General features: G+C 36.6%; 1 protein-coding gene and 1 pseudogene across 5 annotated transcripts in view; one reads left to right on the top strand and one right to left on the bottom strand.

Moving 5' to 3' along the window:
• The window catches only part of SRBD1 (S1 RNA binding domain 1), a 221423-nt gene that overhangs the window by 167466 nt on the left and 26429 nt on the right, over positions 1–27528 (bottom strand). For all 5 annotated transcript variants that reach the window (XR_005784228.1, XM_040453849.1, XM_040453850.1 and 2 more), the window contains exons 6-12: positions 25742–25859; positions 24298–24436; positions 19677–19773; positions 18258–18393; positions 10252–10355; positions 5453–5560; positions 733–890 (exon numbers count right to left, since the gene is read on the bottom strand). Coding sequence is in view for 4 of the 5 variants with exons in the window: in XM_040453849.1 (XP_040309783.1) it covers positions 733–890; positions 5453–5560; positions 10252–10355; positions 18258–18393; positions 19677–19773; positions 24298–24436; positions 25742–25859 (860 nt within the window). In the remaining variant the exon portion in view is untranslated. The remainder of the gene's footprint in view (positions 1–732; positions 891–5452; positions 5561–10251; positions 10356–18257; positions 18394–19676; positions 19774–24297; positions 24437–25741; positions 25860–27528) is intronic.
• Positions 26066–26170, top strand: LOC121016495 (uncharacterized; annotated as a pseudogene).

Below are 27528 nucleotides of genomic sequence, written 5' to 3'. Positions count from 1 at the left end.
TAGCAGTCAGAGGAAAAAAAATAGCATTACCTTCAAAGGAGCAATAATAAGATTTTTGGTTGATTTTTCATTCTCAACAAAAAGTATAGTAGCCAGAGGTGGGAAAAAACACTAACAAAAAATGAAATGACACCTTTAAAGTACTGAAAGTAACACCAATCCTGAATTCTATACCCAGCAAAAATATCTTTCAAAAAACAAGGGCAAATCAGAAACATTTTAGACAAAAACTGACACAATTTGTCACCAGCTGACCCCACACTAAATTTAACAAGTTAGAGTGTCAGGCAGAAAGAAAATGATTTCAAATAATAACACAGAAATGCAGTAAGAAATAAAGAGCAATAGAAAAAGTAGAGAGTAAGGGAAAAAATGCTGGGCAAAACAAAAATTTCTGGTATTAAAATATATACAGAGTTAAAATGCATCATATATAAATACACTACAATAAACAGAAGTTGCTAGAGGATAGTTATTAAAGCTTGAGCCTAGTTAATCCTCAATATCTCCACTGTGACATAGGAAAGGTCATAAATGATAGTAATGTGTTGAGACTTTTGGTCACCAAAGAAGGCAAATATGAAGTTTGATTTTCTAGTTTCCATATATGTGAGACAACCATTTTCTAAGCCTCAAAAATTAACATAATTTCCAAACCCTCACAACATATACCATGTAAAAGTTATGACCAGCCAACCAACTTTTATTTGAAAAGCTGAAAGATGTGCTTACTGGTAGGAGAAATTATAGCCAATTTGCAACCATGTTTGTAACCAGGATCCACCCCCATCAGGGTGCGCCCTGGAACAGGACTTGTTAAAAGGAGCTGACGAAGGTTCCGTCCAAACATCATTACTGATTCCTTCTCTGCATCTGATGTTAGTTTGGCCCTTTAGAAACCAAAAAATAAAAGGAAAAAGAACGGATTTAGTTTTTCATTCACCGAAACTCTCTTCCTGAAAAAGAACAAAATTCATTCCACTTATTCTTCACAGGAATACTTATTGTAACAAAATAAAGGAGGGGCACCTGGGTAGCTCAGTCAGTTAAGTGACAGACTCTTGATTTAGGTTCAGGTCATGATGTCAGGATCGTGGGATCAAGCCCCATGTCAGGCTCTGCGCTAAGCATGGAACCTGCTTAAGATTCTCTCTTTCTCCCTCTGTCCCTCCTCTGCTCCTCCACTCTCTCTCAAAAAAAATAAAGAATAAATAAAAAATAAAGGAAAAAACATCATATATAAAATTATACTATGAGTCGATTTTTGCTAACTGCAGTAATACATGGAACCACAAATAATTCTGAAGCAAATCTGAGGAGTTTGTCATACCTATATCCCTTCTCTATCTGCTCTATGCAAAAATCAATATCTATAAATATCTGTGTATGTGAGAGAAATAGAGCATATAAAGACTTGGACATCACATAGAATGTCAAGTTAAAGCTTACCAGCTGATTAAAAATACAAACACAAAATTAGTTTTTGTTTTAATTTTTTTGTAACATTTCTTTATTTTTAGAAAGAGAGAGACAGAGTGTGAGCAAAGGAGAAACAGAGAGGAGAAACAGAACTTGAAGCAGTCTCCAGGGTTTGAACTGTCAGCACAAAGCCCAAAGCAGGGCTCGAACTCACAAACTGCAAGATCATGATCTGAATCAAAGTTGGACGCTTAACTGACTGAGCCACCCAGGTGCCCCACAAACACAAAATTAGTGATAAATTATCAAATCCTAAGTAATCTCTTCTATCAACACTTAAACTTTTACACTTTTATCTGTACGAATCTGAGTATCTAATCATTCAATTCCATTCCCCACATTGAGTCCCCACCCTGTCATTCTCACAGAGATGTGACATGATCAAGGATACCAGTAAGCAGTCCAGAATCTTGCCTCATGTACATAACTTCCCAGCTTACTCCAAAGAAGTTAGTAAGAGTCTAATTTTAAAACTTTTTCTAGAATAAAATATATATGTCCACGATGGACTTAAAGTCCACTGGAAACTAAGTTTTCAACACCATTCATCTTAACAAAAGCCCTGAACATTATCATGTCCTGAAATTCTTAATGAATTTTGTATTAAGACATAACAAGCATGTCTTCGCCACTAGACTAGGTTAAGAAATTCATGCCACGGCCACAAGAAAAGAGTACAAAAGCCACTCAAAGTACATTTCATATTAGTGCTGAGGTACAGTTATCTACATATCCAAAGACACACACAGCTGCCTGGGTGGCTTAGTCGGTTAAGTGTCCGACTTCAGCTCAGGTCAAGATCTCATGGTTTGTGGGTTCAAGCGCTGTGTCAGGCTCTGTACTGAAAACTCAGAGCCTGGAGCCCACTCTGGATTCTGTATCTCCCTTTGTCTCTGCCCCTTCCCCACTGGTGCACTGTGTCTGTCTGTCTGTCTGTCTCTCTCTCAAAAATGAATAAACATTAAAAAATGAAAAAAACATTTGAAGACACAGCTAACTAATTTCTGCTTTTCTGTCTTGAGTCTTTTTTTTTTTTTTAGAGAGAGAAAGAGCACATGCACATTTGTGTGTGTGAGTGGGGGAGGGCAGGAGAGACAGGGAGGTTTTTTTTTTAATTTTTTTCAATGTTTATTTATTTTTGAAGGAGAGAGAGAGACAGAGCATGAGCAGAGGAGGAGCAGAGACAGAGGGAGACACAGAATCTGAAGCAGGCTCTAGGCTCTGAGCTGTCAGCACAGAGCCTGACATGAGGCCTGAACTCACACAACAGTGAGATCATAACCTGAGCCAAAGTCAGCCACTTAACCAACTGAGCCACCCAGGCACCCCTTGAGAGAGAGAGAATCCTAGGCAGGCTCCAAGCCCAGCAAGGAGCCCAATGTGGGGCTCAATCTCACCACTGTGATATCAGGACCTGTGCCAAAATCAAGAGTCAGATGCTGAACCACCTGAGCCACCCAGGTGCCCCTAAACTGGAGAACTTTCTCAGGTGAATTAAGAATACTAATAGAAAAAAAAAAACAAAAAACTAAGAGTAATAAGAAAACAAAGGTAGAGAGAGTGGATGGAAGACATAGAGGAAATGTTCCAGGCAATGGAAAACCAAGTAATTTCATATGCTAAGGTAAAAAGAAATACCAAGATATAAGTCAAAACAAAATCCAACCACAAAGGGTTAGGCATGTTCTTCTGAAGAGCCTGGATTTAATCCTAGAGACAAAGAAGAGCCATTGAAGAATTTTAAGTAGAAGAGCATGAAATAATCAGATGAGAGTTTTAGGATGGCAAAGTGAAATGTGTTATTGCAAAATAAAGACAGAGATCATCTATGACCCTAGAAGAGTAATCCAGACAACTAATTATGATGTCCTGAACTAAAACCGTAACCACAGAGAATAAGAGGAGGCGAAATTCAAGGTATGATAAAGGATGGATGGGAGAATAGACAGCACTTGGTAACTGACAATGTAGGATTGATGAAAGAGATAGGTGTGAAAAATGACACATGGATGAATCATCTTGACATCTGCAGAAATAAGAAATCCAAAGTAGACTGCCTTATATATATATATATATATATATATATATATAGTCAACTGAACTGAATGTATATGTTCATGATTATCTCTAGGTAGTGAAATTTTGTGAGCTTTTTTCTTTATGTTTTACTAATTCTTTCAATTTTTCTACATTAGGACAAATTTCTTTTTAATTAGAGAATCAAGTTAATTTTCTTTAAAGAAAAATCAATTGGGAGTTTTCTCCCTCAATTGCTGTTCAGGTAATTACAAGTATTTCTATCAAGAGACACATCTGCAGACAATGTCTGCAAACCAACTTACAGACTAAAATAAGATACATATTTTTTTTAACCACAGCCATTTTAGAAAAAAAGAAAAGTGGTCTTGCTTGCCCACTGCTAATATAAGTCAAAGAAGGGTTATACATTAACACACCCACACCCAAATGGCTTACATTAAATCTCAGTGAAATCATTCCATAGGCAGTGAAGCTACTCAAATCAAATGTATGCAAAAATGTCAAAAGCACTACTGGACATTTCATGCAATATGAAAAAACAAGATAAAGAAAAAATATATAAAAGGAAATAAAATTTTGAATAAAGTAATTTTCTTTTTTTCCTTCATTATAAACAAAATCCCTTATTTTAAAATTTTATGCCCTAGCACTCAAAAGCAAGAGATGGTACCTCACACAGACTTGAAATGAAATAGGATTCAAACCGAAACAATATTAAGGGACAACTGAGCTATGAAGGATGAATCAAGAAAATGCATGACTTTGATAAAAAGAAGCTGGTTAAAAAAGCTGTGTGTCTTTTTCAATAGTACCTCCTCAAACCCCGCTCTTTAATGTTTGTTTATTTTTGAGACAATGTGAGAGACAGAGTGCAAGCAGCAGAGGAGCAGACAGAGGGAGACACAGAATCTGAGGCGGGCTCCAGGCTCCGAGCTGTCAGCCCAGAGCCCGATGCGGGGCTCGAACTCACAAACCATGAGATCATGACCTGAGCCGAAGTCGGACGCTTAACCAACTGAGCCACTCAGGCGCCCCTCCTCAAACCCTGCTCATAACACCTCCAAAGTCAATGGCCAAGTCCAGTAAAAGAAAAACAGCCAAACATTATAAAGGTTGCTATGAATTCTAGTGAGCTTGAAGAGATGGCTAGAAATCTACTCTCAAGTAATCCTTGCTGAAACCCATAAAAGAGAATGAAGAAAAGTCTAAAGCACATAGGAAGGAATATAGAAAGGAATGGCGGGTTTGAAGACTGACTACAAAGGCAAGAGAGAAGCAGGAAAGAGGGTTTTGCCTCCCACAACTTCTTTCCGTCTCCTCCCCGACAAAAACTCACAATCTGCACCTTAGCTCTTCCGCAGTTCTTTGTAACTCTTAGTCCTTCTGCTAGTCCACTTAGATGGTCACTTTAATCATCTCCTCTAATATTCACTCATCATTGCTGATAATAGTCACCCAAATAACTCCCAGTTGGGAGTTTAAAACGTATATATTAGCCTTCTCTCTTCATAGTAAGAAATGCATCATGTGCTCCATGGATTTCCTTATGGTGTCTTTGGTTCTCTTATCTCCAAAAACCGCTTCCAACTAAATTCTTCATTAACTTCTTGGTTTATTATTCCCAAGTTAAATCTCTCATCAATAAAACCATTTGCCCGTCTTGGCTGTCGAAGTGCAAAACTGGTATTGTAAGACTGGAAGGGGTATACATTAAGTGGTCAAGATTTGAAAAGTATGTTGTAACTAAGAGTTACATTTTGTGATCTGCCTCTACAGATTGAAATCGAGACTTAACTATAATTACTTTGTGATTCTGACTCAGTTCTTTGGACTGGTTAGTGGATCAACAAATATTTACTTCATGCTTTAATAGTAATGTATGTATTACCATACATAATAATAAATGGTATATAAAATTAAATAAGATGCATACCTGAACTCTCTACAGAGGAGAGGATAAATAAGGCGTTTAAAAGAATCATCCAGTGAACTGTGTAAGATCTTCATTAACTCCGGCCTTGCAAAGCCACGTGGTCTCCACCTGCAAAAAAGAAAAGCCTACACTAAAACTGATGGAACAATAACAAGACCATGAAAGGGCTCCTGAAGAGGGGAGAGGAAGTGGAACAGAAGAGGGGGAAACTTTATCGAAGCCAAAGTAACATAATCTGTGAGGAAAGACTGTGATGTCTGGAAATTATTACTATGACATCTGGAGTTCTTATTTTTAAAAACCTGGTAACCACATCCATACATAAAACTTAAAGGAGGAAAAAACTTTCTTATTCTGGGAAGAGTCTCCCGAAGCATTATTAATAATGGTGAAAATATTAAGATATAAAAAAGTCACCAGAAAAAAAAAAAAGTCACCAGAAAATGACTAATGCACTGCTGTGAACTGAATTATGTCCCCTAAAATTAATATATTGAAGTTCTAACCCCCAGTGAGATGTTATTTGGAGATAGGGCCTTTGGGAGATAATTAGGTTTAAATACAGTAGTGAGAGTAAGGGCCCTCATGATGGCATTAGTGCCTTGAAAGAAAAGATATCAGAGAGCCTGCCCTCTCTCCATCCCTCTCTCTCTCCCAGTCAGGTGAGGACACAGTGAGAAGGCAGCAGTCTACAAGCCGAGAAGAGGGTTCTCACCAGAAACCAAATCAGCCTGCACCTTGACTTTACAGTGTCCGGAACTGGGAGAAAATAAATTTCTGTTCTTTAAGCCACCTAGTCTATGGTAGTTTGTTATGGCATCAAAGCTAAGACAAACATGTATCCTCTTTGCCCCATTTCTTTATCTCTTCCTGAGAGAGCAGACTGAGCAAAGGACAAACTCTGTTTTAACTCTTGCCTCTTGCCATTCCTGAGTAGAACTCACTCTACTCCTCAGGCTGTAGTGCTCTACCATGCAGTGTATCTGCACACATGCTGATGGATACAAATGTCAGAGAATCAAATGTTAGTGGACACTGGATAGAGAACAATAAGAGAAAAGCATAAGCTAAAAAGGACAGATTCAGCCTTACTCCTTCTGTGTTTCCATCCATCTAGAGTATCTCTGCCCTTGCCCTTCAATGACTCTTAAATATAAACCACTAATAAATATTTACTTTATAAATAATAATAAAATAAACCATTAATATACCTTAGGGACACTGTCATCTCCCTTACTTATCTCAGGTAGGAAATTAACTAAACTTCAGTGAATAAACATTCAAGAATCAATTATATAGTATACCAAAGATTTCATAATAACTAATTGAATACCTTCCATAGAAGATTATTATCTGAGTAGCATATAGTTTTGTTTTTTAATTTAAATGAAAGTGCTTTCAGGACATACATCTTTCCACACAAATCTCTGTAACTCTCTACTGTCACCTTTATCTGAGGGCATGAGGGGTAGGGAGGAGTAGGATATGAATTGGATACACATAATTAATATTAAAATTAATATTATTATTACTGTTATTATTAATTTGGAGAGCCCAATGTCAAGAAAGATGTCCCAGAAGAAGCATCTGAGATGGGTTTTGAAAAAATTAACTGTGCTTTATCAAACAAGACCCAGAAAGAAAAGCATACTAGTAAGAAACCATAGCATATGAAAAAGCACAGAGGCATGAAAGCACATGATGAGTCTAAGTGACTACAAGTAGATTAGTACTGATAGAGCATAACTGCCAGGAGCAGGTGTGGGGGTAGAGGGGGCTAGAAAACATGGCAGAGCTCAGATCACTAAGCGTCTTACACATCATGCTATGGAGCTTGGCAAGTTAGGAGAGAACACAGTCCTGGGTCATGAGACAATAAGATAGGAAGACAGTCCTTAGAGGCAGGAAGGCCCTAAAGAAAGGTTTTTTTAGAGGTATGTACCTGATATCTGCTGGGGGTCATTCCCTTTAAGGCCAAACCAAGGTTTCCCCATTGCTAGTAGGAAGAAACCAGGAATCCTTAACATTGCCTATCTGATCCTTCTGGAAGCCTCAACAGTCTTCCTTAAACCTTATCTCTTGCCCCCACATCTACTCTGGTTTCCTTCCAAATAATTCCCTATACTGAGCCAGAGTGATCTTAAAATGCAAACTGATCATTATGATAATCCTCTGTTTAAACCTTTTATTGGCTTTCCATTACCCTTAAGATAAAGAAGAACAAAATCCTTCCCTGTCTAGAAAGCTAGGTATGATCGATCCGGCCCATGCCTACAAGTCAATTGTCATTTCATGTTGCTTTTTGTTCCTCTCCTTCTGTCTTTGACCTACATATGCATGCAACCCAGACTCCATTAGGGTTCCCTGTTACAGACTCATGAAACACTGCAGTTCTCCTTTATGACCTCAGCATACCCTTAACCACTTGTCAGGATCTTCTCCATTAAACTATATTGTCACCAAGGACAAACAGCATATTTATCTGTAGCATAAGGCTACAGGTGGATCCCCAGCATCTAGCATATAACCTGAATGGATGAATACATGAGAGAGGTGGACGGTGAAAGAAGAAGGGGCATAGAGAATAAACAAAACAGAAGAGGATGAAGAAGGAAAGATTTGAGTAAGCATCTCCAGTCATTCAAATGTGTTTTAAAAAAAGAAAACAATTCCCTGAGAATGGTTCTTTGGTTCCCAGAGAAATAATTTAGCTAGCTCTTGTTTCGGGTCTTTACTTCCCATAGAAGTGTTTCTTCAATTATCTATATACAGAGAAGCTTCTAGAATGTAACTGAAACATATCACTATACCATAGTAAAGTATTATAGTATAGGTTAAATAATATTACCAATTATTCAATTGAGGAAGAATTGAATAAAATAAAATATAGATGAACCAAGAAAAACCATTTAAATCACTGTAAGGAAACCACTCCTTAACATCTACTCAGTATGAAGATAATAGGCTAAAACCATAACTAATACTTCCTTATTAGGAAGTTGTCCCCCTATTTATAAAAGATATTTCTAAAAAGGAAATATGCACAATAATCCCACTACTTTGTAATAAAAGATACCACTGAAGGCTACACAATTAAATGGACTATCATTTACTTCTCTCAAATATGTGAAAAACGTATTACTTATCATTTAGACAATAATGAAACTGAGAAAGAAATAACATGCTCATAGTCACAAGGGTAAGAAGTAATATAACTGGAATTCAAACTCAGATATATTTGCTTCTTAGAATTTTGGGTTTCTTTGTTTTGTTTTTAAATGTTTACTTATTTACATTTGAGAGAGAGAGAGCCGAGCGGGAGAGGGGCAGAGAAAGAGGGATAGAGAGAATCCCAATCCGCACCATCAGCACAGACCCCGATGCAGGGCTCAATCCCACGAACCATGAGACTGTGACCTGAGCCAAAATCAGGAGTCAGATGCTTAACAACTGAGCCACCCAGGGGCCTCAAGATTTTGTTCTTTCTATGCAACTATCTCAGAGTTTCATCATATTTTAAATTAAAACTATCTAATTTCTTCACACTACTGTTTAAATCTATGATTTCTTTTAGGTATTTACTTCCTTTTTATTTTTAATGAAATTTATTTGTTTACAAAGAAAATAGACATTCACTAAAAAAACACCTACAAAATCCACAGGAGAGTATACAACAGAAAATTAAAATCTCACACCAGAGCTATGGAATAGATCATTTGTATTTTTCCAAAAAATGTTCTTACACACAGACATTTTTTGCCATTAATGAAACCATACTATAAATACTAATTATAAGCTGTCTTTTTAACCCAGTAAGACATGTTTGTATCTCAAGTTCAGCTCTATCTCAGCTCATCTTCAACTTTTCAAGATGGCTGCACAGAATTCCGTGTATGGCTATAACATAATTAGCTTACACAATTTACCTACTGAGTAACATGGAGACAGACATTTCACTTCATGAGTCCTTGGTTAGCATTATTTGGTCATTAAGCAAGTTAATCCTTCATGGAACTGGTTTTTGGCAAAGCGGCTTCCAATGAATTGATGAAAGTACTATGTTGGATGAGAAAGCTAATTTCTAAAGTACACAGTACTGGTTCCTCTCAAAGAAAAATTCATCCGACTCTTCAAATAGCTTTCCCAGCAATCTCCCTAACTTAAGGTTACACAGTACTACATATCCTAACTGCCAGGCAATCTTCTTGACCTTTGTATCAGTTTTCTCACTCGCAAAATGGCAGCTACAAATCTGCTCTACCAACGAACCAGATTGTTATAAGGATCAAATACACTCTGAAAAGGGAAAACTAAAAGTTAGAAGTTCTATACAAACATATGGTGCAATTTTAAAAGGTTCTGTTAACAAATGAAAAAAGATAATAAAAAGTTACATAAGCTTAGAGATTTCTCTGAAATTTCCAATAAATTTAATGTTAACTGCAATCATCTTTACTGTGCAAAATATTTTAGGTAAACTGCATATATAGCTTTAGAGATTTATATTATAATATCTGACAAATTATAGTTTTGCTTCAATTATCCTTAATGATCAAAACATTTCAGATCTGTCATATACAGCATGTTTTTGTTAATTTAGCTTTTCAAAAGAGAAAACACTCTTATTATAAGATTCCAACAGTACAAAAAAGTACTAAGTAAAAATCCCTCTCCCTAGAGATAAGTAATATGAATAATTTATTTAAATACTCAATACAACCTGTTTCCTATTTAAACATACACAACATTTATATTTATTTTAGAAAAGAAAGAAATTCTTTAAAAATCTATAAACAGACCTGTTTTGGATGCACCACCTACAGAATTCATTCTTCACGCCATCAGAAATGTTGACCTTAACAGTCAGTATCTTCAAATTTTCCCCACGGTTAATTGCCAGGATCTGAATGCAAACATATATGGCAAAGACTGATGATCCACAAAATATACAAATGGTCAATTTAATCATTCAACATTTGTGAAATAAAAGAGCAGTTATCCAGTCTAGACCTATATGAATTTTTCATTCATTTATTTACCAAAATGTATTTAAAAATAATCACTTCTTTATATTAAAAAAAATTATTTTAATAAAATACTGGTAAAAGCCTATGACATTCACAGAAAGAGACTTTGGTGATCTAAGAATCTCATTTCAGATTTGATTAACTGAAAATTTTTGATCATCTGGAGTTAAAAAATATATTTTTCACATTTGTGAAAATTTATGGCTGAGATTTACAAACATGCAAATTCCCATGTGGAATAGTAACTACTAACTGTCACCATTTATTTAGCATTTACTAATTGTCAAGTCCATCTAAGCACTTTAAATACTTGCCTCATTTAATTTTCAAAGCCACCAGTGAGGTATTTATTTTCTTCATTTTACATAATAATTTTTCTAAGACTACTCTGTCCCAAATAACAAAGATTACAAATGAAGGAAAAATGTAAATTCAGTTCAAGCTATCTCTTAATGAATATATTAAAAGAGTAATTGTCTCAAAATATATTAAAAACACTCCTTTAAAGAAGAGCAAACAGGGGCACCTGGGTGGCTCAGTAGGTTGAGCATCCAACTTCGGCTCAGGTCATGATCTCATGGTTCGTGAGTTCAAGCCCCATATCAGGCTCTGTGCTGACAGCTCAGAGCCTGGAGCCTGTTTCAGACTCTGTGTCTCCCTCTCTGTCTGCCCCTCCCTGCTCATGCTGTCTCTCTCTCTCAAAAATAAACATTAAAAAATTAAAAAAAAAATAAAGAAGAGCAAACAAACCTAAAGCAAGTAGAAGAAAGGAAATAATATAGAGGGAAAATAAAAAGAGAACAGAAAAATAATAGAAAATAATGCTGGCAAAACCAAAAGTTGGTTCTCTGAAAATGTCACAAAATTAACAAACCTTTTATTAGACCAAGAAAAAAGGGAGGAAGCATTCCAATTACCAAAATCAAAAACAAGAGGGGCCATTACTATTGAAATTAGAGAAATAAAAAAGATCATAACAGAATACTATGAACAACTGCATGTCAAATTACACCACATAAATAAAATGAAAAAAATTCTTAAAAAAACAGACTGCCAAACAGTAAAATAAAAACAGAAAATCCAAAAAGATCTAAATTAAGTAAAGAAGACTGAATTAGTAATTTAAAATTTTCCCACAAGAAAATGTCCAGGCCCAAATAGCTTCACCATAGAATTCAACCAAACATTTAAAGAATTAATACCAATTCTTCACAAACCCTTCCAAAATATACCATAGAAAACTTCCCAACTCTATTTACCCTGATACCCAAACCAGACAAGAACATTGCAAGAAAAAAATTAAGATCATTATCTCTTATGAATATAGACAAGAAAATACTCAATAAAAAAGTAGTAAACCAAATTCATAAATATATAAAAAGGATTACACACCAGGATCAAAAGGGATTTATTCCAGGAATGCAAAGTTGCTTTAACACCCAAAAATCAACTAGCATAATACATGATACCCATAAAATAAAAAACAAAATTACACAATTATCTTCTTACATAATATATGCAGAAAGAATATCTGACAAAATTCCAGCTTTGTTCATGATAAAAACACTCTACAAATTAGAAATAGAAGGCAACTTCTTCAATGCTATAAAAATCACATACAGAAACTCCACAGATAACATCATATTTAATGGTGAAAGACTGGATGCCTTCCCTCTAAGATTACAAGGGTCTACTCTTGCCACTTCTATTTTCAACATTGTACTGGAGGTTCTAGCCAGAGTAATTAGGCAAGAAAAAGAAAAAGAAGACACCTAAATTGAAAAGAAAGAAATATATCTATTTGCAGATAATATGATCTTATATATGGAAAACCCTAAGGGATTCACCATAAAGCTATCAGAACTAAAAAAAGGAGTTCAGCAGGATTTCAGGATAATCACTTTCTGCACACTAGCAGTAAGCATTCTGAAAGTATTTTTTTTTAATTCCATTTACCATAGCAACAAAAGGAATAAAATACTTAGGAGTAAATTTAACAAAGGACATGCAAAACGTAAACTCTGAGAACTACAAAACATTGTTAAAAGAAATTGAAGAAATGGAAAAACATCCCATGTTCATGAACCAGAGGCTTAATATTGCTAAGATGGCAATACTCCCCAAACTGATTTACAGATTCAATGCACACCTATCAAATTCCAGCTAGCTTCTCTCCAGAAACTGACAAACTAATTCTACAATTCATATAGAAGTTCAAGCAACCCAGAGTCAATCTTGAAAAAGAAGAACAAAGTTGGAGGACTCCCACCTTCTGATTTCAAAACTTATTACAAAGCTAACAGTAATCACAACTGTGTGGTACAGGCATAAGGATAGATACATAGCTTAGTAGAATAAAATTAAAAGAGTTTAGAAATAAATGCATATGCCCAGAATTAACTGATTTTCAACAAGGATGCCAAGACAGTTCATTGGGGAAAATACAGTCTTTTCAACAAGTGACGCCCAGACAACTGGATAGCTACGTTCAAAAGAATGAAGCTACAGGGGTACGGTATTTGACTGCAAAAAAAATGAAGCTGGTTGCCTTCCTCACATCATACACAAAAATTGTTCAAAACTGACCTTAGACCTTAACATAAGAACTAAATCTATAAAACTCTTAGAAGAAAATATAAGAGAAAATCCTTGTGACCATGAATTAGGTAAGGTTTTAGATATAATACTACATGAACAATCACTAAAGGAAAAAAGTAAACAGGCTGGACTTCAATAACATTATACCTCAAAGGATACAATTAAGAAAGTGAAAAGAGGGGCGCCTGAGTGGCCAGTCAGTTAAGCATCCAACTTCAGCTCAGGTCATGACCTCGCGGTTCATGGGTTAGGGCCCCACGTGGGGCTCTGTGCTGACACTCAGAGCCTGGAGCCTATTTCGGATTCTGTGTCTCCCTCTCCCTGCCCCTCCCCACTCATGCTGTCTCTCTCAAAAATAAATGAACATTAAAAAAATTAAAAATAAAAAAGAAAGTGAAAAGAGAACACATAACATGGAAGAAAAGTTTTGCAAATCAGTTATCACATAAAAGAGTTAGGTCTAGAACATATAAATAATACTTACAACAAGAGCAAAGACCATGTCACCTCTACACTCCAAGTAGGAACTGATATAAAATAAGCGTTCAAGAAAAATTTGTAGGATAATCTCCATGTTACCTTACACCAAAAAAACACCTTTTCACATCTGTATCATCATAAGTTACAAAAATTAACAGCTGTTATGATGAGAAATATCCCACAAAAAGTAATGTACTCTAGTCTTTTCATTATCCTCTCTTTTAACAGTAAAATGCAGATGGAAGAAAAAACTCAATTTTAAAAATGTTTATAGTGAGCACTTCCAAGTTTGGAAAAACTGGCAATCTCTTGATTCCAAATCTCCCCCTCATCTTCCTATAAGACCTTAATAAAGAGGGACACTTGACTGGCTCAGTCAGTTAAATACCCAACTCTTGATTTTAGCTCAGGTCATCATCTCACCGTGGTGAGATAGAGCCCTGCATCAGGTTCTGCTTGGAATTCTCTCTCTCCTTCTCTCCCTGATCCTACCCCACTCACATGTAATCACTCTCTCTCAAAATAAATACATAACCATTTAAAAATAAAATAAGGAGCGCCTGGGTGGCTCAGTCAGTTAAGCATCCAGCTTCACTCAGGTCATGATCTTGTGGTTTGTGAGTTTGAGTCCCATGTCAGGCTCTGTGCTGACAGCTCAGAGCCTGGAACCTGCTTTGGATTCTGTGTCTCCCTCTCTCTCTGTCCTTCCCCTGCTCGCGCTCTGTCACTCTCTCTCTCTCTGTCTCAAAGATAAATAAAAATTAAAAATAAATAAAATAAAATAAAACCTTAATAAAGAAAATAAAATAACATAGGACCTACATCTATGGCATTTCTAGGAACCAGAACTAGATTGCCATCTGATTTCTCTAAAACAACATACAAAGCAAGACAACAGCGGAGCAACATATTTAAGAAAGTTAAGGGAAGAAAGTGAAAACAAAAAATATACTGATCCAAGCTGTCCATGTAATCAAGCCCATAGGAAACAATTGTGAATGTGTTAGAACTCAGAAAATACTGTTCATATATACCATCCTTGAAAAATACAGAAGAGTAGTGGTCAGTAAACTACCATGGGACAAATCCAGATGAACACCTGTTTTCATAAATAGAATTTCATTAAAACACAACCATGCTCACTCGTTTGTGTATTATCTATGACCGCTTTCATGCTGCAATGACAGCTGTGTAATTGCCGGAAAACCCACCTGGCTCAGAAAATCTAAAACATTTATTCTCTGGTCCTCTACAGAAAAACTTTGCCAACTCTCTATTTGACTAGAGAATAAGCTTCACCCAAAAGAGGACTGGAAAGTTTTGGCAAAAGGACTAAGGCCAGCCATTTCATATAACTGTAGGGATAAAATGGAATCAATATCCATTAAGAAAATACAGGTTGCGGGGAGCCTGGGTGGCTCAGTTGGTTGAGTGTCTGACTTTGGCTCAGGTCATGATCTCGCAGTTTGTGAGCTCAAACCCTACATCAGGCTCCCTGCATCAGTGCAGAGTCTGTCTCAGATCCTCTGTCTCCCTCTCTCTCTTTCTGTCCCTCCTTCTCTCTTGCTCAACAATAAATAAACATTAAAAAATTTTTAAAAAAGAAAGAAAATACAGGTTGCAATCCTGATACCAATGCAGACTTTAAGCTAAAAACCATTAAATGTAGTAAAGAAGAACACTTTATAATGTTAAAGCCACATTCTGGTTTTGGAATAGAGCAAGAGGACTACATATCACACTTTAAAGATGCTGTTACATAAGACATCACTAACATGGTAGAGTAGGGAACTCCAAAAGTCCATCCTACTACAATAGTAATAAGCTGGCAAAAACTGTCAGAATCAACTTTTTCAGAACTCTGGACCCTAGCAAAAAGCTTATAACAACCAGAGGAACACTTAAAGAAACAAGAAGCCACAGAATCTTGGTAAAAGAGCACTCTGAACTTACCATTTGCTCTCCTCCACTCTGTAGATGAGCAGCGGCCATGAAGATAACAGCCTCATTCCTAGGGCAGGTTGCTAGGGCCAGAGGGAGCGACATGGATCATATTCTCAAAAATTTGTGATCTTGTGTTTTGACCTGTTTGATGGCTCCCTGAAGGACAGACTCAAGGGCTGGCCTTTGTTTTGCCTCAGAGCTTCCCCAGGACAGAAGCCATTTCCTGAGTGGCATTTGTTAGAAGTATTTAAAGGCAAATAATTGTGCCACAGTGTTGAGGGGTGAGGGCTAACAGTAGATGTAGGGATTACAGTCAGGGCAACTAACAAACGTCAAAAAAACCTCAATGAAAAAGAGGCTTGAAAATTAGATACTAAAGGGAAAAGAGTCTTTGTAAAGTTCCTGCATAGATTAGAGAATCCGGGAGTCTGCATGCATGCTTGGGACAAGACAAACACTCTGAAAAGACCTTAACCTTTGACAGACCTTTGGGCTCCATGCAAACAGGAAGTGAAAGCTAAGGCAGAGGTGTAAACAGCCTTTCTAGGCCAATGTTGAAGGACAACCCACACACAGCCAATCTGCAAGAACTGGGGAGAGTTTGTTTTTTGTTTTGGCTCCAGGCATTAAGAAAAGCTCTGTCAAATAACTAGCTGTCCACAAAGCTAATGGAACAAATGTCAGTGGTCACACATGACAAAGATGAATACAGATGTTTCAAAAATAATTCAGAAGGCACTAAACGACAACAACAAAAAATCAACAAACCTCCCCACCAAAGGTAGCAGCAATATATACCAAGGATGGGGGTGGGGGGAAGATCTGATTTTCAGTGTTGGCAATGTATAACACTCAGAATGTCAAGTTTTTAACATAAAACCACAAGGCATACAAAGAAACAGTAAAGTATGACCCATTTACAGGGGAAAAAAAAGAAACTGACAGAAACTATCCTTGAAGAAGCTCAGACATTAGTCTTAATTAGACCACTGTTTTAAATATGCTCCAAGCTCAAGGAAATCATGGACAGAGACCCAAAGGGAATTAAGAGAATGCAGTCTCAACAAAAACAGAATATAAATAGAGTTGAGAATTATAAGAAGAAACCAAATAGAAATTCTGAGCCAAGAACTACAATGACTGAAATGAAAAATTTACTAAAAGGGTTCAATAGTTAATTTGAGCAAGCGGAAGCAGAATTTCATCAGCAAACTTGAAGATAGGTCAATTGTGATTTATGAAGTCTGAGAAGAAAAATAAACAAATAAACAGAGTCTGAGAGACCTATGGGACACCATCAAGTATACCAACATACATATAACAGGAGACCCAGGAGAGAAGAGAGAGGCAGAAAGAATATTTGAAGAAATAATGGCCCCAAATTTCCCAGTTTTGATAAAAAAACATTCATCAACACACCCAAGAATCATAATAAATCCCAACAGGGATAAACTCAAAGAGATCCACAGTGAGACACATTATAATCAAACTGTCCAAACCTAAAGCCAGAGAATCCTAAAGAAGTAAGAGAAGTGATTCAATAAGATCAACAGCTGATTCTTCATCAAAACCATGGAAGCCACGAGACGGTGGGATGATAAATTCAAACTGCTGAAAAAAAAATGTCAACCACGAATTCTATATCCTGAAAAAGTTCTGGAGATTGGCTGTACAACAATGTGAATATACTTAACAATACTGAACTGTACATTTAAAAACAGGATGGTAAATGGGGTGCCTGGGTGGCTGAGTCGGTTGAGCTTTCGACTTTGGCTCAGGTCATGATCTCACGGTCCGTGAGTTCGAGCCCTGCATCTCGCTCTGTGCTGACAGCTCGGAGCCTGGAGCCTGCTTCGAATACTGTGTCTCCCTCTCTCTCTGACCCTCCCCCGTTCATGCTCTGTCTCTGTCTCAAAAATAAATAAACATTAAAAAAAAAAGTTAAAAAAAAACAAACCAGGATGGTAAGATTCTAAGTTAAACACATATGTTACATGTATTTTATCACAATTAAAAATATATTTTAAAAAAGAAAGAGAAATTAAGACCTTACAGATGAACAAAAACTGAAGGAGTCTGTCACTAATAGACCAGCCCTACATTTAATTGTTACAGGAATTACTTTAGGCAGAAATGAAAAGACACTGGACAATAACTCAAAAGTATGCAAAGAAATAAAGAACACTGGTAAAAGTACCTACATAGGTAAAAAACAGTAATTAAAATTTCAGTTTGTAAATAATCTTTTTTTCCCCTATGTGACATAAAAGCCACTTTATACACTGTAGAGACAACCTATGACTACAATTAGGAAAAAAATCAGTAAACTGAAAAATGAAATTAAAACACTGAGATGAAACAACTATGTTTATACAACTAAGTGAGATCTCTCACACTTTATTCTAAATCAGAATACCTCTAATTTGTATGTCATATGAAAAAGATCCAGAATTGAGCTCAAATCCAAGCACACTGAGAAGCAAAGTCTAATACAAAAGATCACCAGCCAGAAAGTCAAAATATCTGAAGCAGTGTATTGTCAGCCCTACTAATAATTCTCAATGTTAGCAACTTTTCTGGGTCTTGAGTTACCCCATTTTGAAATGGGAAGGATATGACAATATTATAAGAATTTATATGAAAAAAAAAATGGTTGCCTTAAAAACTTTAATTCCTTAAAAACCAAAGTAGTAGGCAAATTCAAAGTATCATCATTATTATTACTATCAGCATGGATAAGCAGTTTCCTTATTTACCTGATGATGTTGGATGTTTCTTATGTTGCATGAAAAATTCTGGTAGAGCAGAAACTTATCAACGTCTTTCTCATTTACTTTTTTTGAGGACACCTTCGCCAGAGATGACTGGATGCAAATATACCTATTTTGGCACCTGTTCAGATAAATATGCACAAAACAAGCAGTTACAAATATATTTTATTAATGTAAAATTAACAAAAAAAAGTTAAGGCATAGTTATTACTATGCCTTAGTAAAGAAACACCTTTTATGGAAATAACGTTAGCAAAAACTTAAGCCATTACCAAATGAAAATTTTTTAAATGATGCCCAACTATAAAAACGTACTGACCCATCAAAAGAGGACTCTGCCCATTCATGCTAGCATAGGTCCTCCAGAGCTATGTCTATATCAATCCTCCTATAAATGCCTATGTCAGTTCAGATACATCTGGTATCTACAGATATCAGATTGGTAATTCTAGTCTAGATATCTTTCCTAACCACTGAGTGAAGCAGTCAGAGCGCAGTAAAAGCTAAAAAGAAGGGAAACAAGAGGATGTGGTGGGACAGCTTCCAATGACAGGCCAAATTCAGCAGTGTAATTACTTACAAAAACACAATTAAAATCCGGGCAGTTCTCCTTCTCTGACTCATTCCTACTAGGGCCACTGAGGAAATAGGAAAGTTCTCTCCCTTGGATTAACAAAAACCCTGACAAGCGATGGTAGTCACGGGTTCATCTCCCCCTTCCTCTCCTCTGCACACCTCACTCAGCCAGCGATGTGGAGAAAGAGTAAGAGCATAAAGGTTTTTGCTAGAAAACCCTGTCTTGCCTGCTGATAGACAGCTGAAAAATATATTAAAACAGGGTTTTGAGATATCTTTCTTTAATGAGGCATAAAAGCCAAAGGCCCAAGTAGGGCTTAGGTCATGAGGTTTTAATCTCTTATAAATTGGGACTGTGATACCATGGATAAGCTGCTCTCTCCATCAGCTGAAATTCATTTTGAGGTCAACACTTTTATCTTCACCTGATATTAAAGTTAAATGATATTATATAATACATGTATAGTACACACATCACATATGTTCACAAAGCATGCCACCAGCTCTAAATGAACATGGATCTCTCTAGCACACGCTGTGTAACCACGCAATAGTTTTTAAACTGTTCCTCACAGCCCTCCACTGAGGAGTTTCAGTGTAAGGAGGATGAGCAGGCAGAGTTCCAGGCGCCCTGCCTAGAATTCAATTAAAGCAACTTTACTTTTATCTGTTTTATGTATTAGGGCTCTGCTGCTTGAACAAAGAGTTCTGCTACCAAAAAACAGTCCAAAAATAAAGTTTTTAATGAACACTGGTGTTAGCACTAACCATATGACCCTTACCAGCATGAGTCCACAAAGCAGAGAACTCTATAAAAGAGTTACTCACAATTTCCGAATGAAGTCAAGCGTGTCTTTGTCTTTAGCAATCATGTCTGCTAAAATATGCTGCACTCCCGTTTCAATATCCTGGAGTGCTGAAAGTCCTTTAAGAAATGGGTAAGAGGGAAAACAAAAGCAAGAACTACAGATTGGTTTTTTTTTTTTTTAATCTATAATTAAATCACAATAAATTTATTCCAGTCAAAATAAACCCTTAAACGGAAAAACTTAAGACAGAAAAGTATCATAGCACTGACCAGTTTACCTCTGAAAAAAAAGTAACAAGTCTCCAAAGCAAGAATACAGGACCTTTACATACCATATAACCTAATGGTGAAAAATGCAACTCTAGAACCATCTGCCTGGTCTAATCCTAGTTCACTACTTACCAAATGTCTGACTTTGGGCAAGTAACTTGACCTCTCTGTGCCTCAGTTTCCTATAAAAATGCAAAAATAATAGTACCTACTTCACAAAGTATTTACAGAGGTTAAATGTATTATGGGAAATATGTATTAACAGAGTCATAACCTAAGATATACCACCTGATACCACTTAGAAAAATTATCCTTTACAAATAGTAATTTTATTAATATTCCTATTTTGACTTCTGAGGCGTTTATTCACATTTAAAAAAAAATTTTTTTTTTCAACGTTTATTTATTTTTGGGACAGAGAGAGACAGAGCATGAACGGGGGAGAGGCAGAGAGAGAGGGAGACACAGAATCGGAAACAGGCTCCAGGCTCTGAGCCATCAGCCCAGAGCCTGACGCGGGGCTCGAACTCACGGACCGCGAGATGGTGACCTGGCTGAAGTCGGACGCCTAACTGACTGCGCCACCCAGGCGTCCCCGTTTACTCACGTTTTTAATGACCCACTTGAATTTCTCAAATCTCAGGAGCACAAAACAAGAGCTATTTGTGATTGTTCATCTATTTCATAGTTGAACTGTCTACCAATGGTGCGTTATGTTCTTTCTAAGTGCTTCCGGTTTGCTAATTTATAGCAGTGACTCTTGAACATTATAGCCCCTGTGATATCAACTTCCATATACATTGAGAGAAATCATCTGCATTGCCTCCTTCCGTTTCTTCTATCTTAATTGTTCTATCTCCATTAAAGCTTCTTATTTTTTTTGCATTAAAGCTTGAGTTACACAAGCACTAAGTATCATTAGGTTTTTCTGAGAGCATAATTTTAATGAGTAATAGGTACAAAAGACGAAGAGAACAGGAGGACAGACTTATGGAGTCATTAATAAAGAGAAATGCGTTGTTGAGTTTTGTTATAACTAATCTTGAGTAACTACATTTATTTTAAAGGAATTTAACGATTAAAATTAATACAAATTCTGTTTACATTTTAAGAGAATTTCCCCATGAGGGGATTTTCAGGAGTGAATTACCTTTGAGAAGTAGAAGGCTGTTTATGTAAAGGACCTAGAACAACTGTGACATACAGTAAGCAGTCAGTAAATGTCTGTTCTTGGTGAGCTATCTCCCTAGATCAGTCTTCATCTTAGAAAACCAGTCACTATGCAATAACTCCTGGAGTCCCAAACCACCTCACAGCATCATTACACAAAGTTTAATGAGAATACCAGGGTGAGAAGTGAAAAGTGAAGATGGAACCCATCTCCAATAACAACCATCGATGAGAGAGAACAGAAAGAGGAAGTTATAGATTTTGCTATTATAACAAAAGACCTCTGAAAAGCCCCCATCATTTTGGGTGAACACAATTTGTAAAGTTTTTATAATTAATAAATCTTATATAATTAAAATTATGCTAGAGCTCTAGAGCAATGTTTTTATAGTCTAAGGACCCCAGAATACAATCATACTAGGTACTTGTTACAAACACAGATTCCTAGGCTTTGGGACTTTTGTGTTACAGAGCATCCCAGATAATTCTGATACTCATTCAAGTTTAAGGAAAAAAAAAAACAAAAAAAAAACCAACACTGCTGGAGAGGTGCCTTGAACTCTTAGAGCAGTGGTTCTTAGTGGGAGGTAGAAATTATCAATCACTGGACTCATCCAAATTACATAAGCCCTCTCAAGAGAAAAGACTGGAAAAGAGTCTTGTGTGTTTGAAAAAGCACCTTCTTCCATCAGAAAGACTCGGTCATTGGGGCTTAATACAGCCAAGAATAATGTAAGTCCACAAAGGTTAGCACCTCAATGAAAGCAGGAGAAAATAAGGACTACAGGAGTCAAAAATCTTATTTCCTTTCTTGTAGTGAAAGCTTTCCAGCCACAGATTCTTCAAAGCTCCACAAATGTAACAAAAACTGAAGGACCAACATTTCTTTCACTTTATCTGCACTAAGGCTACCTCTTCTGTACAACAGAGCAATCAGCTACTTCTCTTCGTAAACAAAACAGGGATATTCTGGAAATTCTAGGATGTATTCCATTTGTGGCATCTATATGTTTCTGATTCAGATCAAATTCTTGTTGGTCTGTGGCAAGAAGTGTCTTCTACTTCACACTGAAATATCTGGTTTCTTAGACATTTCTTTGAGAAATGATGGGAATGATGAAAATACTTCTTTAGAGAAACAATAAGAGATCTGAGGGTGATCATGAGTCTGTAGATAACCTAAAAGAGCAAAGAAAAGAACACTCCAAGCGAACTTTAAAAACCAGTACCTAGATTGTTTGGAGTTAATTATAATTCTTTGACATTTATGATAAGAGTGAAAGAAAAAGGGAATAAAGCAAACGGGAAGTCCAATACATGTGCTAATACTACATTAGCTGCAATAAGCCTTGACCGATCCGCATTATCAGAAGTATCACCAAGTGTCATCACCATGTAGTCCATGAGCATCACTACATATAGCCACTCAGAGATACAGTTATCAAACCTACCCAGTAGGAATTTAGTATATGAGTGAACTAAAGAAAACTTTGTACCAAAGGAGGTGAAAGGAAAAGAAATCGACCATAAGAGAAAAATAAGAACAGACAACAAAACTTTATGCATCTGATATTCCGAAAACTCCAACATTTGATTCTAAGAAAACCTACTATCACTGGCCAAGAAAGTTCCCACAGTGGCTGACCTTCATGCTTGTCTATACAGTCTCAGCTACTATTAAAACATTAAATTTGCAATCATTTGAAAATCTAACTAAAAAACACACGTTAAAAAAGTAAACAGGGGGGCGCCCGGGTAGCTCAGTCGGTTAAACGTCCGACTTTGGCTCAGGTCGTTATCTCCTGGTCCGTGAGTTCGAGCCGCGTGTCGGGCTCTGTGCTGACATCTCAGAGCCTGGAGCCTGCTTCAGATTCTGTGTCTCCCTCTCTCTCTGCCCCTCCCCCACTCATGCTCTGTCTCTGTCTCAGAAATAAATAAACATTAAAAAATTTAAAAAAAAATTAAACAAACTTCACTTTTACTCATTTCAACCCATCTCTAAACACAAATAATACTAATTTGCTTTTTCTTTTAATTATTGCCTTTTTCGAAACAGAGATTAAGATAAGTGTATTTGTATGTGAACAGACATATGGAGTTTTACAGATACTCATCCTTAATTTTTTAATAACAAACTCACACTGCTGAATTGTTTAAAAGGAACACAGGTTACAGTATGCTAGGATTCTCTACAGTGTAGTAGTACATACTGTGGAATTTCTTATCAGAGACTGCCCCGTATAGACACTTAAGTCTCCCAGCCTAAAGAATCAACAGAAGGCCAAAGAAACTAGAATGAGTGCAGGAATTAGGAGAGCACCAATCTCCCCATCCCATCCTGTCAGAGCACTCCTCCAAAAAAGCCGTGCTTACTCAAAGCTCTCACTCTAGGGTTTATTTTGTCAATAAAACCAATGTATCCTGACATGCATCAGTTGTCACTTTCCTTGGGTTTTTCTTAGAATTCTCTCTCTTACCCTCTTCCCATCTCATTCTCTCTTGTGCACACACACACAAAAGGAGAGGAAGATACACTTCAGAAAAAAGAAACTTTACACCTGGAGAGTAGAAGTGTGGAAGCAGGCCTTCACTTTATAACTCATGTATGTCAGAATCATTGAAATTCTTTTTAAAGAATACATACAACTTTTGTAATTAAATAATTTTTTAGAAACAGAGTATTTTAAAAGATAATATAGGACATTCTTTATAACACTGGGATGTGAAAAAATTATTTAAAAAGGAAAAGAAAGCAATTATCTTAAAAGAAAAGGTTAGCAAAATTGACAAGATTAATAATTCAACTACAATAAAATTAAGATCTATTTTCTTTTTATTTAATAGACAGCATAAAGAAAGTGAAAAGAGAAGTTACAAACTGGGAGATAAGATTTATAATACACATAACTGAGAAAGAGTATCTTAAAAAGTACTTATAAATTAATAAGAAAAGAGAAACAACAACACAAAATAAAAATGGGCAAAAGACTAGAACAGGCACTTCATCAAAAGAAGAAGCTGGATGGCTAAGCAGGAGGTATATGGGGATTTGTTTTATTAGAATTATTTATTCTTTATATGCTATAATATTCTTTTGTATAGTCATTACTTAATGAAATTTTTTTTTAACATAGTTTTCAAATCTGGAAAAAAAGAAAAAGAAAAAGAAACAGGGATGATCTCTTGAAGTAAAGCTAGTACCTTTTACATTGGGTTTAATGTAAGATAGCAGATTGAGCTGCCCTGGATTCTCAAGCAGTGTCCTGGCTGCTCCTTCTAATCCCAACTGCTTTGCTCTCTGGGCTTTAGTGCCTTTGCTCCCAGTTTTATATGGAGCTGACTGCAGGGGGAGGAAAAAAAAAGTCAGAAAATACACCACACCATTCAGTGTTAAAAAGCAAAAGTTAAAATTAAAACACACAATTAGAAGACATGGTGGGGAGGCTAAAGACATCCTTTTCTCAACCCTTCAGAGACAAATTAATACTAACCAGAGACTACTAGCTATACAAAGATGGTTGTTCCTCATCTGATTCTTTATACTTTTCTACACACTTGACATTAGGCATTTATTTGGATTCACTCATCTCAAAAACAGTGCCAGGGGCACCTGGGTGGCTCAATCGGTTAAGCATCTGACTTCAGCTCAGATCATGATCTCGAGGTCCATGAGTTCGAGCCCCGCGTCAGGCTCTGTGCTGACATCTCAGAGCCTGGAGCCTGCTTCAGATTCTGTGTCTCCCCCTCTCTCTCTGCCCCTCCCCTGCTTGCACTCTGTCTCTTTCTCTCTCATTATATATTAAGTAAATATTTAATATGTATTTATTTAAAAAAAAAAACCTCAGTGCCTGGACAGAAAGAACTGTAAGACCCTCTCCTCAACCCAAGGGAGCTCCTCTAAAAGCTGCAAATACACAATGCTTCCACTGCCTAAGGCACATTCACTCCTCGATCTGAGCCATCAGACTTCTCTGCCCACACACCTTGCTGAAAGTCGTAACCCAAAGAACCACAATGATCCCCTAATTACCAAATATACATCTTTCAGTCCTCACCTTGCCAAGCCTCACTGCTACATTTACTTACTTAACTGCTGATCCTTACCTCCTTCTAAGACTCTCTTCCCTAGTCTTCCAAGATGTCATCATCTCCTGATTCTCCTCTTATCTCTCTGACCATTCTTTCCATGTCTCCGTCTTCGGCTCACCCTTCCTCCACCCGTGCTTCAAAAGTTAGTGTTCCTCAATGGTCTATCTTGACCTGCTTAGCCACAAACTCTCCCTGAGTGAAATCTTCCATTCTCCTGGTTATAAATACCAACCACATGTTGAAGACGCTCACAGCTAGGTCTCCAGCTCAGCATTCCCCCTTAGGCTTCCCAATTCAATTCCATAACCTACTTTCATTTGCCCCCCACTTAACTGGAAATGCCTTGGAGACAAGGACTGCATATCACCTATCTTAGAAAACACAAAAAAGCATTTGATAGATATTTATTGAATAAAGAATAAACACCTTGTTGAATTAAATAACGGTGGCTGATGATTTTAGCTTTTTATTTCCAGATCTTTTATAACTATAAAAAGATCCATATAATTATATACTTAGGTAGGTATTATATTAAAAGATTAAAAGAGTTTCTTACCACATGTTCTAGTTCTTCAAAAGTTTTACAGTTCAGTAAGGCTTTTAACAAGCACTCAGACATCTTCCCCTCCTTCTTAATTTTTTGGATTGTACTATGAACCTTCTTTGCAACAGCCCTGAAAATAAAAACTTTCATAATATACAAGACTTCTATGTCAAAACATCCTTTATGAAGCTGTCTCAAACTTACAACAAAGTTGTAGGGGAGATAAAAACATTTTTGCCCTCTGAACCATTTGAGGATAAGTTACCTTCACCCAAATACTTTAGTGTATGTTTTCTATAAACAAGAATCTCCTCCTATGTAACAATATAGCCATCAATCACTTCTTGGCCTTTTGGCTAAGATCAAGTGTAGTACAATATAGCCATCAAAATCAGGTAATGGGTATTGATATATTACTATATTCTAATCCTCAGACCTCATGTAAGTATCACCAAGTATTTCCATAATGTCCATGATAGTGAATTCAGTTAAGAGTGGGTTGTATGTAACTGCCATGTGTCTACAGTCTCCTTCAAGCAGAAACCGTATTTCAGTCTCCCCTTGATTTTTAGAGCCTTGATCCTTTAGAATGTTACAGGCCAGTTGTTTTGTAGAATGTCCTACACTTTTGAGTTTCTCTGATGTTTCTTCACAATTTGATTCAGATGGTCTATCTCTGGCCAGGAATATTGTAATAGAGTAATGCCATGTTCTTATCACTACATCCTGTTAGGCAGCAAATAATTTTCATTTGTACTATTACTTATCACTTTAGATCATTTGATAGTGTCTGTGGGTTTCTCCACAATGCAGGCACTCTATTTCTCTGTAATTAAGTATTTTGTGGAGAGGTGCTCTGAAACTATTTAATTATTCCATTCCTTACTAAACTCTCAATTTATTCACTAATTTATTTATATCACCATGGACTCATGATTTTTTTATAATCCATTACTAACACTTATTTTGATGCTCAAATTGTTACAAATTTGACCAGAAGTAACCTCTTCAAGCTAGTTTCTGTGTTCTTTTGACATGTCCCCATCATTCTGTGAGTACTTCCTTATTCTCTGGCACAAGATACTCCAGGCTTTTACTTTCTCTGCCCCGGCCCTGCAATCAAATGAATAGTACATAGAAACCAAGTTATGGGTGCTAGATGTGCTCACTGCTACTGGGTATCACCACTCAGGCTCAGCATGCATAACACCCATCCATAACTGGTTTCTAAACACAGTTCTCCAGGGGCGCCTGGGTGGCTCAGTCGGTTAAGCGTCCGACTTCGGCTCAGGTCACGATCTCACAGTTCGTGAGTTTGAGCCCCGCGTCGGGCTCTGTGCTGACAGCTCAGAGCCTGGAGCCCGTTTCAGATTCTGTGTCTCCCTCTCTCTGACCCTCCCCCACTCATGCTCTGTCTCTCTCTGTCTCAAAAATAAACGTTAAAAAAAAAAAAATTAAAAAAAAAATAAATAAACACAGTTCTCCAATGGAGAGAGCCAGGATACCACAGAGAAAAAAGCTGATACCAGGAATCGAAGTACAGGTAGGGGCAAAGGCACAGTTGTTCCACCACTTTATGATGATTTTGTACTGTGAATGTACAATCTTATCATTATATTTAGCAACTGAAATTGCTAAAATAATAGAAAAAAGTTAGATGACAATATACATTATTAGAAATGGTTGATGGAAAAAAATTAAATCTACTTATGAAAAAAGAAAAAAAAAAAGAGAGAAGATGGTAAATTAAAGAGGAGGCACATGAGTTCTTCGATTACAATCGATGTATCTTTTACAAT

This window comes from Herpailurus yagouaroundi, unplaced genomic scaffold, assembly GCF_014898765.1.
Source record: "Herpailurus yagouaroundi ecotype Mexico unplaced genomic scaffold, PumYag 210, whole genome shotgun sequence".
NCBI classification, from domain to species: domain Eukaryota; kingdom Metazoa; phylum Chordata; class Mammalia; order Carnivora; family Felidae; genus Herpailurus; species Herpailurus yagouaroundi.
Note: the sequence above shows the minus strand (reverse complement) of the source record. Positions and strands in the feature narration are given on the sequence as shown.